At 44.3% G+C, this 19,593-nt stretch overlaps 1 protein-coding gene across 1 annotated transcript in view; it reads right to left on the bottom strand.

Annotated features, from left to right (window-relative positions):
- The window catches only part of LOC127583585 (cell surface glycoprotein MUC18-like), an 82,596-nt gene that overhangs the window by 6,472 nt on the left and 56,531 nt on the right, over nt 1-19,593 (bottom strand). Inside the window, exons 2-3 of the mRNA XM_052039707.1 lie at nt 10,184-10,311; nt 4,229-4,442 (exon numbers count right to left, since the gene is read on the bottom strand). Coding sequence (XP_051895667.1) covers nt 4,229-4,442; nt 10,184-10,311 — 342 coding nt within the window. The remainder of the gene's footprint in view (nt 1-4,228; nt 4,443-10,183; nt 10,312-19,593) is intronic.

Raw genomic sequence — 19,593 nt, 5'->3', positions numbered from 1 at the left:
ACATATTCATATCTGTTAAAGTGTGTTTATGTATTAATAAGTGCTTATTCAGTTCGAGATGAAGTTCAACGTATCAGGTAACTAACTATCAAACTGTTTCTGTATTGATGTGAGTGTGTCCGTGTGTGTGGAGGGAGAGCTTGTCGGTGGAAGTGGAAGGGGACACAGTCCATTTATGATCCTGATTGCTTGTGGGAAAAAACTGTTCAGCATCCTACTAGATCTAGAGCAGATGCTCCTATACCTCTTCCCCACGGCAGGAGGGAAAACAGGTCGTGAGAAGGGTGATGAAAGTCCTTAATGATGGCTGTAGCTCTGCGAACGCAGCGTTGCTGATAGATCTCCATCAAAAAGGGGAGAGGGACACCAATGATCCTGCTCACTGTCTTCACCATCCTATTGAGCTGCTGTTGTTCGTAGGCCTTGCAGCTACCAAACCAGGAGGTGAGGCAGTAGGTCAGGATACTTTCAATGGTGCCCCTGTAAAAAGTGATGAGGTGTGGAATAGGGAGGCCTGCCTTTCCAAGTCTCTGGAGGGGGTAAAGCCGCTGCTGGACTTTTTTAACAATGGCTGCAGTGTTAATAGTGGAGGTCAGATCATCCGCTGTGAACCCCCAGGAACTTAATGCTGCTGACCCTCTCCACAGCAGCACCATCAATAGTCAGCGGTGTGTGATCAGGCTTGCCAGCCCTCCTGAAATCAATCACCATCTCCTTTGTTTTGTCCACATTGAGGTCGAGATTGTGGAATCCGCACCGCGCTGTTAGCTGCCCCACCTCCATCCTATATGCAGACTCATCATTGTCACTGACGAGACCTACCACTGTTGTGTCATCAGCGAACTTAATGATGTAGTTGGTGCTGAATCTAGCAATGCAATCGTGTGTGAGCAGGCTAAACAGTAAAGGGCTCAGAACGCAGCTTTGAGGTGAGCCTGTGCTCACTGAGATGGTTCCCGATGTATGACTGCCGACTCTAACTATCTGCTGCCGCTGCGTCAGGAAATTGAGGACCCAATTGCGAATGCCAGTGTCCAGCTCTAACAGCCTCAGCTTTTCCACCAGCTGTTGTGAAATGATCGTGTTAAATGCTGAGCTGAAGTCGATGAAGAGGATCCTGGCGTATGTATTCTTCCCCTCCAGATGTGACAGTGTGAGGTGGAGCAAAGTGGAGATTGCATCCTCTGTGGATCGACTGACTCTATATGCAAACTGTAGGCGATCTAAGTTTGCAGGTAAACAGGTCTTAATATGCTGCATGACCAATCGCTCAAAGCATTTCATTATTATTGGTGTAAGGGCCACAGGGCGGAAGTCATTCAGGCAGGCTGGGCTTGACTTTTTAGGGACAGGAGTAATGATGGCACTTGTGAGGCAGGTGGGCGCCACTGCCTGGCTGAGCGAGATATTAAAGATGTCTGCAAAGACATCCTTCAGCTGCTCTGCACAATCCTTTAAAACACGTCCGGGAATGTTGTCCGGCCCTGCAGCTTTCCGTGGATTGACGCTGGCGAAGGCCTTTCTCACTCCAGCTGTAGACAGCTGAAGTACCTGGTCTCTTGATGATGGTGGAAGCACCTGTGCCTGAACGGTGTTATTTGCCTCAAAACGTGCATAAAAGACATTAAGTTTATCTGGTAAAGAGGGATCATTGTGACATATCCTTGTACTTGGTGATTGTTTGAAACCCCTGCCACAAACGATGTGTGTCTTTATTGTTCGTGAAGTGGCTGTTAAGTTTCTGTCCATACAGCCTCTTCGCCTCCCTGATCCCCCGGGACAAGTTTTTCCTTGCTAATCTATATGCAGCAATGTCCCCAGATTCAAATGCAGCATTAAGGGCTCTCAGCAGTGAGCAGACTTTTCCAGTCAACCAAGGTTTCTGATCGGCACGCATCTTGATGGTTTTGACCACAGTCACATCATCTCTGCATTTATTGATGTTGCCAATGACTGTCTCTGTGTATTCCTGCAAGTCAATAACATTGTCATATGTTGCTGCCTCTTTAAAGATATCCCGCTGTGTATTTTCTACAGTCTTGCAATGCTGAAACTGCTTCCTGTGGCCATATTTTAACTTCTCTGACCACTGGCTTGTCTTGTTTCACCCTAGGTCTATATGCAGGTGTGAGCATGACAGCTAGGTGGTCAGAGTTACTAATATGGGGAAGGGGGGCTACTCTATATGAGTTTATGATGTTTGTATACCCCAGGTCTAATGTGTTATTGCCCTTAGTTGCAAAGTTCACATGCTGATAAAATTTTGGCAAAACAGACTTAAGGCTTGCCTGGTTGAAATCTCCAGCTGCTATAAAGAAAGCATCAGGGTAAGCCATCTGCTGCACGCCGATATTGTTGTAGAGCTCATTCATAGCCTCCTTCACGTTGGCACTCGGTGGTACATAAACTGCCACTATAATAATCACCGTCAACTCCCGTGGCAAGTAGAAGGGTCGGCATTTCACAGTCAAGAGCTCTACATGTGGTGAACAGAGTGTAGAAACCACCTCGGCATCTTGGCACCACAATTTATTGATATAAACAGCCAGGCCACCTCCCCTGAGCTTACCAGATAGCAAAGCTACTCTGTCTGCTCTGTGGAGTATTAACCCCTCCAGTTGAATCACGGCATCCGTAATATTCTGATTAAGCCAAGTCTCTGTGAAAACGAAGACAAAACAATCCTTGCATTTAGAAGCTCTCCAAAGTCTGATATAGTCCATTTTGCTATCCAGTGAACAAACATTTGCCAGCATGATTGTAGGAACTGCCGGCTTGTGTGGATTAGCGATTAGCCTAGTGTGCACTCCTCCGCGCTTGCCCCGCTTCCACATCCTGTCACACCGCTTACGACGTTTCCTCACTGGTGCTACTCCAGGCACGACCGCAGACTCCTTTGGGCCTACTCGGCGTAGCAGTCCAAGCTCGCTCAGCACACTCAGCCAGTGTTCCTCGTAACAAAAGACTTTGTTACAGATGTCCAAAAGAAACTGACGGTCGTACACACACTTTCCTTTCACTCCTCTCACTTCACTCAAGGACAAAAGCACTGCATAATCACTAGGAGAGGCCGCCACAAACGTCGGTCGCGCCGCCATCTTTCTCATCCCAAAAAAAAAGAGAAACAGAGTTAATGTTTCAGATTTGAGACTGGTCTGACAAAGGGCCTTGGACCTGAAATGTTAACTTTGTTTCTCTTTCCACAGATGCCGCCTGACCTGCTGAGTGTTTCCAGCATTTTCCATTTTCATTAAAGCTTTTGTCTTAGCTGTTTGCAACCAACCAGCCATAAAAATGCACCTGTGAAGTCAATCCCTTTCAAATGTCTAGTCAAAACACTGTACAGGTTCTCCACAGGTTACAGCAGGATTCTGTTCCTGAAAGCCGTTCGTAACCCAAACAGTTTGCAAGTTGGACGTGTGGCAACGAAACAAGTTCTCACACAGCAGGTAGCGGCTGCAGAGGTGGATTATCCCATTGGAATCGATAGTCTGGAAAAGCATTTTAAATCTCGTTTTACTGTTCTTAATAAAGCTAATATTAACAAATTTTGCCTGAGCCTATCTCGGGTTAATAATGATTTTCTCTTAAAAGATTTTACTGTAGACGAGGTTTTAATTGATGGTTTTTAAAGGACGCTGCTGCTGTCCCGGAGGGTGCGTCTCAAAATAGGATTCACAAAATGCACATCAACATGTTAACTAGAATTTATTTTTCTTGGGCTCAGTGGGGCAAAATTCCAGCTAGCGTCAAGAACAGTTGTCAACAGCCCTGCAGTGGATGGCAAATCCATCCCACCGGTCTCCCAAATGCTAGATCGTGTGTACAGGCTGTATGAGCCGAGTGTCCATAACCTTGGGAGGATTTGTATTTGCAAAGGAACTGGAGAGAATACAAAGGATAAAAATATTAAGCAGAAAATTGTTAAGATCTGGAAGGCACTGCCTGAAAAAATAATGGTATCTCTACACTGTTTATTACAACTCTGCTTTGTATTTAAAAGGTGCACGCCTTCATAGATAAAGCCTGGTAAAGTTTCCGTTTGTAAGCAAGAATAGTGGAAACAGAACTGGATGAATATCTGAAGGGAAAAAAAGTGCAGGTCTATCACAAAATAGTAAGAACATGGGTGGCTCAAAGCCTGTACAGTTATGATGGGTTGAATGGGCTCCTTCTATGATACATTATCCTATGATCCTAACAAACTCTCCTGTAAAAGAAGACTCACCATAAACCCTGAGCTCTGTTGCAGCTTCACCATTGCCTACAGGACCTGCACCAACTTGGCAGAAAAATACCCGTGCATCCTCGACCTCGACGGGCTTGATGGTCAGGGTGTAGTTCTCATCCACACTGATTCGATGAGTGTAGTCAGTTTTAGGGTCAATATTCCTGATGTCCATGTCTTGAAAATAGATTCGTTGGCGCTGATTCTTCACCATCTGAAAGTAGACACAAGGTTAGAATTTTGAAGAGCTCAGTAGCAATGTTGGGCATCTGACCTCCTATTCCAAAACAATGGGGACTGTCAGCCTATCTATGGCCACCTGCAGTACCCAATGAGAACTAACTCTATGCATCCCTCAAATGCTGCAGGATCTACTCCAGGAGTCGGGAGTTGGAGCGAGATTTGGAGTGGGAGATTTAAAAAGAGGTAAGTCTGTGTGCTTGTGCTTGGAAGTTTCACCTTGCAGGAGTCGAAAAGAGGCACATCTACAAGTTATTAATTGTTGATTGGCTCATTGGCTAGTTAACAGCAGCCAATAAAAAGAAGCAAGGGTCAAGTGGAATGGCCATTGTGTGAGTGGGGGAGCTGAGGCTTTGGTGAGAAGAGGTGGAGACCAAGGAGTTGGTGATGGAGTGAGAGCAGGAGATTTGAAAAGATGTAGTCTCTTTGCTTGTGAGCTTCACTTGCAGGAATTTAAGAGGCAAGTCAGCTAATTGTTAGTTAACAGGTGATTGGCTAAATATCAGCTGCTAATAAAATGTTATAGTCAAGTGGAGTGGCCATTTCAGAGCAGCCATTTTGAGAGATAATACCAGGCTTCAGCAAGGAGGGTGAACAACACTAAGACAAGGTGAGGGTAAGTTTTTTTTGTTGCTTCTATTTTCCATCAAAGCTTTTTAGTCATGGTAGGTGAGGCATGCTCCTCCTATGCAATGTGGGAACTCAGGGAGGCTGTGAGTTTCCCTGATGACTATGTGTGCAGGAAGTGTCCAGCTGCAGCTCCTGACAGACCACATGATGGCACTGGAGCTGTGAGTGGATTCACTTTGGAGCATCCACGATGCTGAGAATGTTGTAGACAGCACATTTATTGAGTTGGTCACACCACAGATTAAAGACCTAGGGAAGAGGTGACCAACAGGCAGAGTAGTAGCAGGAAAAGGTAGTGCAGGAGTCCCCTGTGGTCATCTCCCTCCAAAACAGAGATACTCTTGGGGGAGATGGCTCACCAGGGGAAGGCAGCTGTAGCCAGGATCATGGCACTGTGAGTGGCTCTGCTACATAGGATGGCACGAAAGAGCAGAGCTATAGTGGTAGGGGATTCCAAGGTAAAGGGAATACACAGGAGCTTCTGTGGCCTCAAATGGGACTCCTGGTTGGTGCCTTGCCTCCCAGGTGCAAGGGTCAGGGATGTTTTGGAGCAGCTGCAGGGCATTCTGGAAGGGGAGGGTGAACAGCCAGTTGTCATGCTGCATGTAGGTACCAATGATATAGGAAAAAAGTGGGATGAGGTCTTATAAACTGAATTTAGGGAGCGAGGAGATAGATTTAAAAAGTAGGACCTCAAAGGTGGTAATCTCAGGATTATTACCTGTGCCATGTGCTAGTCAGAGTAGGAATAGCAGAATAATTAGGATGAACATGTGGCTTGAGCAGTGGTGCAGGAGGGAGGGTTTCAGATTCCTGGGGCATTGGAACTGGTTCTGGGGGAGGTGGGAACCAGTACAAACTGGATGGTCTACACCTAGGCAGGACAGGGATCAATGTCCCAGGGGATTGTTTGCTAGTGCTGTTGGGAGGGTTTAAACTAATATGGCAGGGGGATGGGAATCCATTTGCAGAAAGACAGTGGGAAACAAAGCAGAAACTTGAGCAAAAGTTAGCAAAGAAGAAAGTAAGAGTGGAGTACAGAAAAGTCAAATGCAAAGGACATAAAGGTTACTAGGTTCTAAAAGGATAATGAGTGTAAGGGCACTTTATCTGAATGCCCATGGTATTCAAAACAAGGTCGGTGGAGTTGTGGTACAAATCTGTACAAAGGGGTATGATTTAGTGGCCATTACAGAAATGTGGTTGCAGGGTGTAGATGAGTGGGAATTAAATATCCAAGGGTATCAGGTAATACAGAAGGATAGGCAGAAAGGTAAGGGAGGTGGAGTAGTGTTCTTAAGAATGAGATCAGGGCGATAGTGAGAGACTGTATAAGATCTAAGGAACAGATTGTTGAATCCACCTGGGTAGAGATTAGGAATAGTAAAGGGGGGGGGGGGGGGAATAACTGGTGGGAGTTGTCCATAGGCCACTGAATAAAAACATTAGTGGCACAGGCAATAAACCAAGAAATATTTGATGCATGTGAGAATGGAACGGCAGTTGTCATGGGGACTTTAACTTCCACAGATTGGGTGAATCAAGTTGGTCAAGGCAGTCTTGAGGAGGACTTCATAGAATGCATCTGTAATGGCTTTCTTGAACAGCATGTTAGTGAACCTACAAGGGAAAATGCTATCTTAGATCTGGACCTGTGCAATGAGACAGGTAAAATTAACAATCTTATAGTTGGGGATCCTCCTTGGAAAGTGAATTTCTCATACAAATGGAGGGTGCCATAGTTCAATCCAAAACCAGTGTATTATGCCTAAACAAGGGAGACTACAATGGAATGAGGGAGGAGATGGCTAGCATAGACTAGAAACACAGGCTATGTGGTCGGACAGTTGAGGAACAGTAGAAGACTTTCAAAGATTTTTCACGGTGCTCAACAAAAGTGTATTCCATTTAAAAGCAAGGACAGTAAGGGTGGGGAGAGCCAGTCTTGGATAACTAAGGAAATAAAAGAAGGCATCAAGCTAAAAATTCATGCATACAAAGTTGCTAAGAACAGTGGGAAACTGGAAGAATAGGAAAACTTTTTTCAATCTTTTTATTAAATTTCAAATTAATAAACAACAATAGTAGGAAAACTTAAAAGCAACAAAGAACCACTAAGCAAGCAATAAGGGAAGATGGATTATGAAAGTAAACTAGCACAAAATATAAAAACAGATAGTAAAAGTTTCCATTATAGTATAAAGTGGAAAAGGGTGGTTGAAGTGAATGCAAGTCCCATGGAAGATGAGATTCAGGAATTAATATTGGGTAATGTGGAAATGGCCGAGGCCTTGAATGATTACTTTTTGCCAGTCTTCATGGTGGAGGATGTGTCTAACATGCCAAAGATGTTATGGATGCAATGGGGGGTGGGGGTGACTATACAATCGCTGTCACTAAGAGGTAGTGATGAGCAAACTAGTGGGCCTAAAGGTAGACAGGTCCCCTGGTCCTGATGGGATGCATCCCAGGGTACTGAAAGAAATGGCAGAAGTTATAGTAGAGGCATTTGTGGTGATTTACCAAAATTCTCTGGATAGGATCCAGCAGATTGGAAGATGGCAGATGTCATGTCACTGTTCTAAAAAAAAACGATGTAGGCAAAAGGCAGGTAACTGTAGGCCAGTTAGCTTAACATCTGTAGTCAGAAAAATGCTTGAAGCTATCATTAAGGAAGAAATAGAGCCATCTGGATAAAAGTGGTTCCATCAGGCAGACACAGCATAGATTCAGGAAAGGCAGGTCCTGTTTGACAAACTTGCTGGACTTCTTTGAGGATATAATGAGTGCAGTGGATAGAGGGGAACAGGTGGATGTTGTATACTTGGATTTCCAGAAAGTGTTTGATAAGTTGCCACATAAAAGACCTATCCATAAGATAAGGATGCATGGAGCTGGGGGTAATGTATTAGCATGGATAGAGGATTGGTTAACCAATAGAAGGCAGAGAGTTGGGATAAATGGGTGTTTCTCTGGTTGGCAATCAGTGGTGAGTGGGGTGCCACAGGGGTCAGTGCTGGGCCTGCAACTGTTCACAATATACATTAACAATTTGGGAGAGGTTGGCTGAGTGTAGTGTATCTGTTTGTTGATGACACTAAATTGAATGAAAAAGCAAATTGTGCAGAGGATCTTCAGAGAGACATAGAGGTTAAGTAAGTGGGCAAGGGTCTGGCAGATGGAGTACAATGTTGGTAAATGAGAGGTCATCCACTTTGGAAGGAAAAATAGAAGATCAGATTATCATTTAAATGGTGAAAGATTGCAGCATGCTGTTGTGCAGAGGGACTTGGGAGTGCTTGTGCATGAATCGCAAAAGGTTGGTTTGCAGGTGCAACAGGTTATCAAGAAGGCAAATGGAATGTTGGCCTTCATTGCTGGAGGGATTCAATTTAAAAGCAGGGAAGCTATGCTGCAATTGTACAGGGTACTGGTGAGGCTGCACCTGGAGTACAGCATGCAGTTCTGGTCTCTTACTTGAAGGATATGCTGGCTTTGGAGGTGGTGTAGAGGAGGTTCACCAGTTGATTCCAGAGATGAGGGGGTTAACCTATGAGGAGAGTGAGTTGCCTGGGACTATACTGGCTGGAATTCAGAAGAGGTCTTACAGAAACATAAAATTATGAAAGGGATAGATGAGAGAGGCAGAGATGTTTCCAATGGTAGGTGAGACTAGAACTTGGGAACATAGCCTCAAGATTTGGGGGAATGGATTTAGGATGGAGATGACGAGAAACTGGTTTCCCCAGAGGTAGTGAATCTGTAGAATTGTTTGCTCAGGGAAGCAGTAGAGGCTACCTCATTAAATATATTTAAGACAGTTTGATAGATTTTTGCATAGTAGGGGAATTAAGAGATGGTGGGGGGGGGGGGGGTGGGAAGGGCAGGTTGGTGGAGCTGAGTCCAGGGCCAGATCAGCATTGATCTTATTGAATGGCTGAGCAGGCTTGATGGGCCAGATAGCCTAATCCTGCTCCTATTTCTTATGTTCTTGTGTTCTAGGAGTATGCATACAGAGTGTAAACCTATGTGCTAAAGATCAACACAGTAGTAACTCAGTGCTAAAGGCCACAATTTGTCTACATACACTGCACTTTCTCTGTAACTGTAACACTATATTCTGCATTCTGTTTTTTCCCTTTTGTACTACCTCAATATATTGTCTTCAATGATCTGTCTGGATGGCATGCAAACAAGCTTTTCATTGTATCTTGGTACGTGACAATAATAAACCAATTAGCAATTTAAGGTCAAGATTTGTAATAGGGAAAGACTGTCAGAGAATTGAGAGGCAATTATATTGAGGACATGGCTTCAATCTCTCATCATACCCACGCCAGGGGTGAAACAGTACTAAACATCTGGGTACTTGCAAGTTCCTGAAGCATACTATGCATGCAATCTTTGGTGCAAAAGACATCAATTTATCAATCAATCTCCAATTAATCCAACAGGATTTATCTTTGACAAGCTTTCAAAACCATCAGTTTCAATATGATAAGTAAACAACTTTAACAAACATTCCTGAAAAAATACCTTTGGCACTTTCATTGTTCCTAACTATTTGTTAATTGATGGATAGAAATAAACTTTGTAAAGTCTCTGAATATTAAGGTGCCCACCAACACACAGGAACAAGAATTCAGTCTTTAACAGAGTAGTAGACCCCACTCTGTCATTCACACAAGAACAAGACTAAGGGGTCAATCTGCTACGGAGCAGCAGGCCATGTTTTCTAGGGTCAGTTGGTTGGTCATACAGGAACAAAGCTACATTATCGGCAGGTCACTGAGTCACAGCATCCATTGTTGTGGGGTCAGTCACTGATGGTGACAGGGTACATTATTGCAGGATTAGTAAGTCACACAGTGACAGGATCGTGCCATCCTATAGTCAGTCACACAGATGTACAGGTCAATCAGTAATGCAGTAACATGGCTCTACCATCAAGGGGTCAAGTATCCAGTCATAGGTTCCATTACTGTGGGCTCAGTCAGTGACTAATACTGTGGAATGGTCAGGTACACAATGACAGAATGCTATCTGATAGGATCAGTTGTTAAGGAGTAAGATGATTGTACTCACAACAAACCACTGAACATATTTCATTGAGTCTGGGGTGGAAATCTCTGGAACACATGGGATGCTGATGGATTTCTTGATCTCTGCCTCCAGTATAGGTGGTGTAGAAACGTGAACAGTGGCAATTATCCCTGTGAACAAAGAGCAAAGATATTAGCTTCAAATGTTTTTTCTACGACACTCAATTTGCCTTCACTCTGTAAATAAAGTATCTATGCTGGGAAGGATATCAGAAAATCTTACAACAAAGAGCATGTACGTCAGAAAGTATTAAATGAGGAGTGTGGGGCATTTTAGGATTGTAATGAATGGCAATTCTTTTTTTTTGAATAGCTGGGAGAGAGAAAGGGCTGATTCACAGAGAATGAATATCAAAAAGCCTGCAGATGCTGTAAATCTGAAATAAAACCAGAAAGTACTGGAAACACTCATCAGGTCAGGCAACCTCTGTGGAAAGAGAAACAGCTAACAACAATTCAGTTCAGAGATCCTTCATCAGAATGTGTTGGACAGAAACCAGTCACCTGGTATGAGAATAACCAAAAGAATCACAGAGCACCTCCTGGACTATTGGATCAGGAGTGAATTATTCAGTTCTTTAATACAAACTGTAGTACATTTGTGCACTGTAAGTCATTGTGTAAATATATTGGATTTTGTATGGTTAACAATTTTCTTATTAAATAGCAAGAACAGAAACCAACTGCTGTTAGAATGAAATGATGTAACAGAGCAGCCAGCACATGTTGGTTTAATAAGGCATCAATGCCAAAGTCCTCAAACTATGTAGTACACACCACCAATGATTATTCTATAATCAGGTATTACAACACACACTGACTATAAACCACCTCTAATCTCATCCAAATTCACTCTCGCTCTCTTCTTCCTCCTCTCACTACAAACTATAACTTACTTTAAAGCTCCTCCCATTCCCTGTGTCATCATATCACTTTGTCACCTTCATACCTGCTCATTATTCTCCACAGCTGGCATGTTACAACTCTGTTTCATATCTAATAGTTGCACCATACCTTAATAGACAAAGCCTGGTAAAGATTCCTCTGTTTGTAAACAAACAATGTAGTGATATAAATCACCTGAAATCCATGCACATCATTAGGATATTTACAACTGCAGTTGCCACAATGATGTAAACACACAATTCTTTATACTCTGAAGCTAGTGATATCCTCAGGCATGATCAAAAAAAAATGCAGATGCTGGAAATCCAAGATAAAACAGAAATAAATGACATTTTTTTTTGTTTTTAATTAACAAACTAACCATTTATTTGCTGCTGACTTCAGCCACTAATTGACACATTATTTAATGTGGTATCATTCTCAGAGCTGTGAGAGAAAGTAGAGCTTAAAGGACTGCTATATTAAGTTCCATGTATCTCTAGCTCCAAAGACCATTGAGTATAGCTGGTGACAACTAGGAGCCTAAATCCATCTCTGCAGATTATCTATTTTTCTAATGAAAGGTCATCTACCCAAAATGTTAACAGTATTTCTCTCTGCGTAGCTGCTGCCTGACCAGCTGAGTATTTCCAGTATGTTCTGTTTCCATTTTGGATTTTACATCTGCAGTATGTTGCTTTTGGATTTTTTTAAAAAAAGCTTTTTCTCCTTTGGTATGGATCCTTTGGACAGGGCATCATCCAGCCCTCTCACTGTTTGGGAACTTATTGTTTTGTGGGGTTAAGCTGTGATCCCCATGGCCTGGGTAGATTGTACAGCGAATCCCCCTGCAGGATCAACCTTTTCACTCATTAGGTACCTGGGCCATTCACATCAGGAAAGCTGCAAAGATCCGGTGTCATTCAGCCACGTGCAGCCTTGCAATATGGATGGTAAGATGGCACAACAATTACCACCACTGCCTCACCGCTCCGGTGACCCAGGTTAGATCCTGACCTCAGCTGCTGTCTGTGTGGAGTTCACATGTTCTCCCCATGACCAGGTAGGTTTCCTCCCACAACCCAAAGACAAGCTGGTAGATTACCTGTCTGCTGTAAATTCCCCACTGGTGGGGGTGAGCAGCAAAAAGAACCAAGAAGGGGAGTTGATGGGAATGTGGGAGGTGCTAATTTGCAGAGCTACAGGGAAATAGAAAGGGGAGCAATTGATGAGATTGCAAGGTTCTGATGGCTGAATATCCTTCTGTTTTGTAGTAAGTACAATGTGTAAGGTACATGTTGGGTGAAAATGGAAGCAGCACTCCCAATACTCACTGCGGAATTTAACCCACTAAGAATAGTCACTTGACATTTAGAATGTTAAACTCCAATTATCTTCTGTAAAAAGGTGGAGAAAGATAAATAAATTGTGAAATCTCGGACAATGTGGAGAGGAAGATGGCAGCAACTGCAGACTGGGACTACCAAATAGAAGCAGGCTGGTCACTCCATGTTGATGCACGGCTCAAGGACAGACATTGGCAGAATGCTGGCATTAGGACTGACAGGCTCTCACGTGGGAGCAGATGATATGGGCTGGAGGGGAGAAAGTTGCACTTAATTTTGAAATAAAAGGCAGAAGTGCATTTATAGCTCCATCACAATCCTTAGAAATCCCATAGCATTTTCAGTGACTTAAGGAGTTTTGAAGCAAAAGAAGAATCGAGCAGCTGGAAGAACTCAGCAGGTCAGGAAGCATCTTTGGAGGGAAATGGACAGTAGGTATTTTGGGTCGTGACCCTTCATCTGGACCAGATTCTTTTGCTCCAGATTTCAGCATCTGCATTCTCTTGTGTCTCCAAGGAATTTGAAGATTGCCTTTTTTTGAGAGTTAATTTGTGCTTAACATGCTCCCAACCACAGGGATAATGGTCAGAGAACCTATTTTAGCGACAGTAGAGATCTCCCCTGCTCTTCTTCAAAATAAGGCAATGGCAAGTTTTAGGTCCAACTGGGAGCAGGCAGGCATTGGTGTAACATCTCTGGCAGTGCAAGGTCCCTCAATACTGAATACAAAGTAGAAACAACTTGCCCTATTTTTCAGGCTGAGAAGGAACCATAGAACATTACAGGCTCTTCAGCCCACAATGTAGTGCCGACATTTTATCATGCTCTAAGATCGATCTAACCCTTCCCTCCCACATAACTATCTATTTCTCTATCATTCATGTGGCTATCTAACAGTCTCTTAAATGTCCCTAATGTATCTGCTCCCACAACCTCTGCTGGCAGTGCGTTCCACGCACCCACCACTCTCTGCGTGTAAAAACAAAAACCCTTACTCTTGACATCCCCCTTATACCTTCCTCCAATCACCTTAAAATTATGCCCCCTTCGTGTTAGCCATTTTTGCCCTGGGAAAATGTCTCTGACTGTCCACTCGATCTATGCCTCTTATCTTGTACAGCTCTATCAAGTCACCTCTCATCCTCCTCTCCAAAGAGAAAAGCACAGGATCACTCAACCTATCCTCATAAGACATGCTCTTGAACTCAATAACCCGACTAATGAAGGCGACACACCGTACACTTTCTTAACAAACCTACCGACCTGCGTGGCAGCCTTGAGGGATCTATGGACGTGGACCCCAAGATCCCTCTGTTCCTCCACACTGCTAGGAGTCCTGGCATTAACCTTGTATTCTGCCTTCAAATTCAATCTTCTGAAGTGTATCACTTCACACTTTTCTGGGTTGAACTCCATCTGCCACTTCTCAGCCCAGCTCTGCATCCTATCAATGTCCTGTTGTAATCTACAGCAACCTTCTACACTATCCACAACACCACCAACCTTCCTGTCATCAGCAAACTTACTAACCCACCCTGCCACATCCTTATCCAAGTCATTTATAAAAATCACAAAGAGGAGGGGTCCCAGAACAGATCCCTGCGGAACACCACTGGTCACCGACCTCCATGCAGAATACGCTCCATCTACTACCACCCTCTGTCTTCTATGGGCTAGCCAATTCTGAATCCACACAGCCAGGTTTCCCTGGATCCCATGCCTCCTGACTTTCTGAATGAGTCTTCCATGAGAAACCTTATCAAATGCCTTACTAAAATCCAAGTACACCACATCCACTGCTCTACCTTCATCAATGTGCTTTGTCACATCCTCAAAGAATTCAATTAGGCTTGTGATGCACGACCTGCCCCTCACAAAGCCATGCTGACTGTCCCTAATCAGCCTATGCTTCTCTAAATGCCCATAAATCCTGTCTCTAAGTATCTTCTCCAGTAATTTGCCCACCACTGAAGCGAGACTCACTGGTCTGTAATTCCCAGGGTTATCCCTACTCCCCTCCTTAAATAAAGGAACAACGTTTGGCACCAATCATCTGGCACCATTCCTGTGGCCAGTGAGGACACAAAGATCATCGCCAAGGGCGCAGCAATCTCTTTCCTCGCTTCCTGTAATAACCTTGGATATATCCCGTCTGGCCTCAGCGGCTTATTTATCCTAATGTTTTTCAATAGTTCCAGCACATCCTCTTTCCTCACATCGACATGCCTTAGCGTATCAGCCTGTCATACGCCATCCTCACAAACGTTAAGGTCTCTGTCACTGGTGAATACTGAAGCAAAATATTCAATAAGGACCTCCCCTACCTCTTTCGACTCCAGGTATGTTTCCTCTTTTATCCCTGATTGTATAGAACACATTGGGGTTTTCCTTAATCCTACTCGCCAAGGCCTTCTCATGCCCCCTTCTAGTTCTCCTAAGTCCATTCTTAAGCTTCCTCCTGGCTACCTTGTAACTCTTCAGACCGCTGTCTGAACCATGCTTTCTGAACTTTAGGCAAGTTTCTTTCTTCCTCTTGACGAGATATTCTACGTCTCTCGTCCACCACGGTTCTTTCACTCTACCATCCTTACCCTGCCTCAATGGAAAAAACCTATCCGGAACCCCATGAAAGTACTTCCTAAACAACCTCCACATTTCCCTGTGCCCTTCCCCAAGAACATCTGTTCCCAATTTACATTCCCAAGTTCCTGCCTAATAGCATCATAATTCCCCCTCCCAATTAAATACTTTCCCATTTCATCTGCTCCTATCCCTCTCCAAGGCCATGGTAAAGGTCAAGGAGTTATGGTCATTATCTCCAAAATGCTCTCCCACCAAGAGATCTGAAACCTGATCAGGCTCATTGCCCAGTACCAGGTCCAGAATGGCCTCTCCTCTAATCGGCCTGTCCACATACTGTGTCAGGAATCTTTCCTGGACACACCTAACAAACTCTGTCCCATCTATCCCCTTCACACTAAGGAGGTGCCAATCAATATTAGGGAAGATGAAATCACCCATGACAACAACCCCGTTATTTTTACACCTCTCCAAAATCTGCCTCCCGATCTGCTCCTCAGTGTCTCTGCTGCTGTTGGGGGGTGGTCTGTAGAATACTCCCAATAGTGGGATCGCTCCCTTCCTGTTTCTGACTCAGTAGATGATTCCTTCAGGACTTCCTCCCTTTCTACAGCTGTGACACTGTCCCTGATCAGCAAAGCCACTCCCCACCTCTTTTACCTCCATTCCTGTCCCTTTTGAAACACCTAAACCCCAGAATATCCAGCAGCTATTCCTGCCCTTGTGACAGCCAAGTCTCTGTAAGGGCCACCACGTCATAGTTCCATGTACTTACCCACGCTCTAAGTTCATCACCCTTGTCCCTGATACTTCTCGCATTGAAGTAGACACACTTCAGCCCATCCAACTGACTGCAATTTTGCCCTTTCAAATGCCTACCTTTCCTCAGAGTCTTTCTACACTATGTATCTACTTGTACACTAAATGTACCAACCTCTGACCTATCACTCTGGTTCCCACCACCCTGCCAAACTAGTTTAAACCTTCTCCAACAGTTCTAGCAAACCTGCCCGCAAGAATATTGGTCCCCCTCCAGTTCAGGTGTAACCCATCCTTTTTGTACAGTTTGTACCTTCCCCAGAAGAGATCCCAATGATCAACAAATCGGAAACCCTGACCCTGCACCAACTCCTCAGCTACGCATTCATCTGCCAAATCAACCTATTCTTGCCCTCACTAGTGCATGGCACAGGCAGCAATCCAGAGATTACTACCCTTGAGGTCCTGCTTTTCAGCTTCCTACCTAACTCCTTATATTCCCTCTTCAGGACCTCATCACTTTTCCTACCTATGTCATTGGTACCAATATGTACCATGGCCTCTTGCTGTTCGCCCTCCCCTTTCAGAATGCTGTGGACCCGATCCAAGATTTCCCTGACCCTGGCACATGGAAGGCAACATACCATCCGGGAGTCTCTTTCACATCCACAGAATCTCCTGTCTGCCCCCTTACTATGGAATCCCCTATCACTACCACTCTCCTCTTCTCTCCCCCACCCCCTTCCCTCCTGTGCCACACGATCAGTCTCGGTGCCAGAGACCTGGTCACTGTGGCTTTCCCCTGGCAGGTCATCTCCCCCAACAGTATCCAAAGCGGTATACCTGTTATTGAAGGGAATGGCCACAGGGGTACTCTGCACTACCTGCCTATTCTCCATCCTTCTCCTGACAGTCACCCAGCTACCTGCCTCCCGCAGTTTAGGAGTGACTGCCTCCCTGTAGCTCTCATCTATGAACTCCTCGTTATCCCGTAGGAGCCAAAGGTCATCCAGCTGCAGCTCCAGTTCCCTAACAGAAACTAACTTAGTTACTGGGTGCACTCTGATCTCTTAATTTGCAAATCATATTAAATCTCTAAAGAGAATTTAAAGAAATAACCTTTAGAAAGGAAGGGTTGGACAGAAATGAAAATTTGGAGTAGATTAAATCAATTATCCAAATGTGGTTGGGGCTGGGCTGCTGAGGTAATCACAGACACACACATACGGAGATGGACACACACAAACACCCACACAAAAACACAGGCGCACACACATACAAACACACAGTTGCACACAAAGGCATAGGCACATACAGAAAGACACACACACACACAACCAATCTGTAGCTGAATCCAGATGTTACCAATTAAGGACATGAGAATTTGCTCAACTGGTACCAGTTGCAGGAATGTGCGCCTGACTCCCCCCCCCCCCCCCCCCCCCTCCCAAGCTGTTCTCCATTTGGTGCTTGACAGGAGTTTCTAAGTGAGTTTCACAGTCTGCTTAGAAAAAAATTAGCCTTCACATTTTTGGCAGTAAGCTCTCAATAGCTGCATTCATGCTGTTTATCCTCACTGGCCAGCAATCAGCTGACTCGCTTGCAGCATCAAACGTGTAAGTTGGTGTTAAGGTTAAAATTAGGCATTGGCAAAGAGATCTGTTAACCTTTTCAGTATCCAAAGCCAAACAAAACCTGCAGGATAAAGTTAATATGTAACAAGTAAGGATACAAACCCTGTACAATAAGAAGTCTTTGTAATACTGCATTGTGCTGTTACACTTAGACCTGTGTTACAAGGAGTGAGGTTGTTCCTGCAGTTCACTCTCACATCTACCTCCACAAACATCACTTCATTCACCACCCATCTTGGCCCCCAAACCAATGAAGAGATTTTTCATACATCTGGGTGCTGGATGGGCCTATGGAACACATGGGGCTAATGGGCCAAATGGCCCCCTCTGTGTCGTAGTACCCAAGCTTGAGAAACTTTATACTCATTTACAAAATAATTGATAGATGCTTCTCAAAACCAGCCCCATGTCAGCTCCCTGCAGAGCTATCCCATCAGTCTCATTCCCCCCTCCTTATTTCTCTGGAAGCCACCAACATCGGTTTACATTACTGGTCCAGGAGTGCAGCTAACCAGCCAATGACTCAATGGAATGTTGCCAGGGCGGGCACCCCAAGAGCCTCCGTCCCCACTGCCAACACAGCCTTTGACAACACTCAACTCTCACACAAAGTTGAGGCACCATGCACAAGCGTCCACCTCACTGCCTAACATCAACGCTGAAAATATCTAGTGTGGTTTTATTGGCTGAAAGGTTGTGCTTACTCTCTGCTTAGTGTCACCACTGAGTTGGCATTGTGTTTGTTTGTTTGATTAATTGCACCCTGTTGGGATTTTAAATCTGCAGATCAAGCAGAAGTGTACACAGAAATATATTTTTTGACATGTTCTATAATTTTGAAGGAAGCTGTGTGTTTCCATCCTCGGACTAACACTCAGGTTTGCTGTGCTCAGTCTGGTTGTGAAACTGAACACCACACCAAAGTTCCCAAATACAGTCCTTGTTCATGCTTTTACTGACATATTGAAAGTATTTATAGCCCATATAGGATCCTGAGAACTGTCCTAGGACTTCTGAGAAATAATTCAAATAAATTTAATATTTCACACCATCAGTTGACAACACCCAGACTCTATTCTGATAAAGTTGAGTCTGGAGGTCACCAGTGACCTACACTTTTACACCGTACTACACACAACCCCACCCAAGCAGGACAAAGCAGAATAAGCAAAACTCAAGTGGTCACCAACAGACTGGATTTGGTAATCAGACATCCATGCCATCACTATGTACCTCAACCACGATCAACTGCAATGACATCTGATATCTGTACACCACCTTAAGCACTGGTGGCTCAGTGGGCAGCTTGTAGAGCTCATTGTTTCACAGTTAAAGCTAGTCAGGTTCAATCCTGACTTCCATTGCTGTCTGTGTGGAGCGTGCATGATCTCCCTGTGACTTTTGAGTTTCCTCCAGGTGGTCTGGTCATCCTGGTTGGTTAATAGACCATTGTAAATTGCCCCTAGTGTGTAGGTGAGTGATAGAATGGGGGGTGGGGTGGGGTGGGGAGGGGAATTGTGGGGAGAATAAGTGAGATGAATGTAAATGGGTGTTTGATGGTCAGCACGGTCAGAGTGGGCAGAAGGGCCTGTTTCCATGCAGTATGATTCTATAGAAAATGTTCCAAAGCACAACAGAAAGCCATAATCTGAAAATGCTCATCGTGATCAGAAAACCAGAAGCAGATTCCTCCTTGGGTCCACACAGTGATCCTGAAACTGCTGATTAACAGAACTGGACATTGAGAACTTGAGTTTAATGATCCCAAACCAGAATAAAACAGGAAATTGAGGGGCCATAGGAGTGATATTGCTGGCTGTTATACAGTGAAACTAGAACAGTGACTTGTTTTACTAATGTGGAAAGTTAGTAAAAAATAAGATGTACATTAATTGCACTGTAAAACTGCCTCTCAGATCAGCTGTTGATACTTTCATTAGGTGTTTGAACCATAGGGGGCTAGAGAGTGAGCAGGGTTTATGGAAGAACAACTTCTAAGCTGTTCCTGGCAAAACAGACTCCAGTCTTTCTAAATCAAAGAGGCCCACATTACCTGCAGACACAAGAGACCACAAATGCTGGAATCTGAAGCAACATACAATCTGCTATAGGAGCTCAACAGGTCAAGCAGCATCTGTGGGAGGAAAGGAATTGTCGACGTTTTGGGTTGAAATGATCTGAAACGTCCT

This window comes from Pristis pectinata, chromosome 27 (assembly GCF_009764475.1).
Source record: "Pristis pectinata isolate sPriPec2 chromosome 27, sPriPec2.1.pri, whole genome shotgun sequence".
NCBI lineage: Eukaryota > Metazoa > Chordata > Chondrichthyes > Rhinopristiformes > Pristidae > Pristis > Pristis pectinata.
The sequence above is the reverse complement of the archived record's forward strand: the minus strand, read 5'-3'. Positions and strand labels throughout refer to the sequence as shown.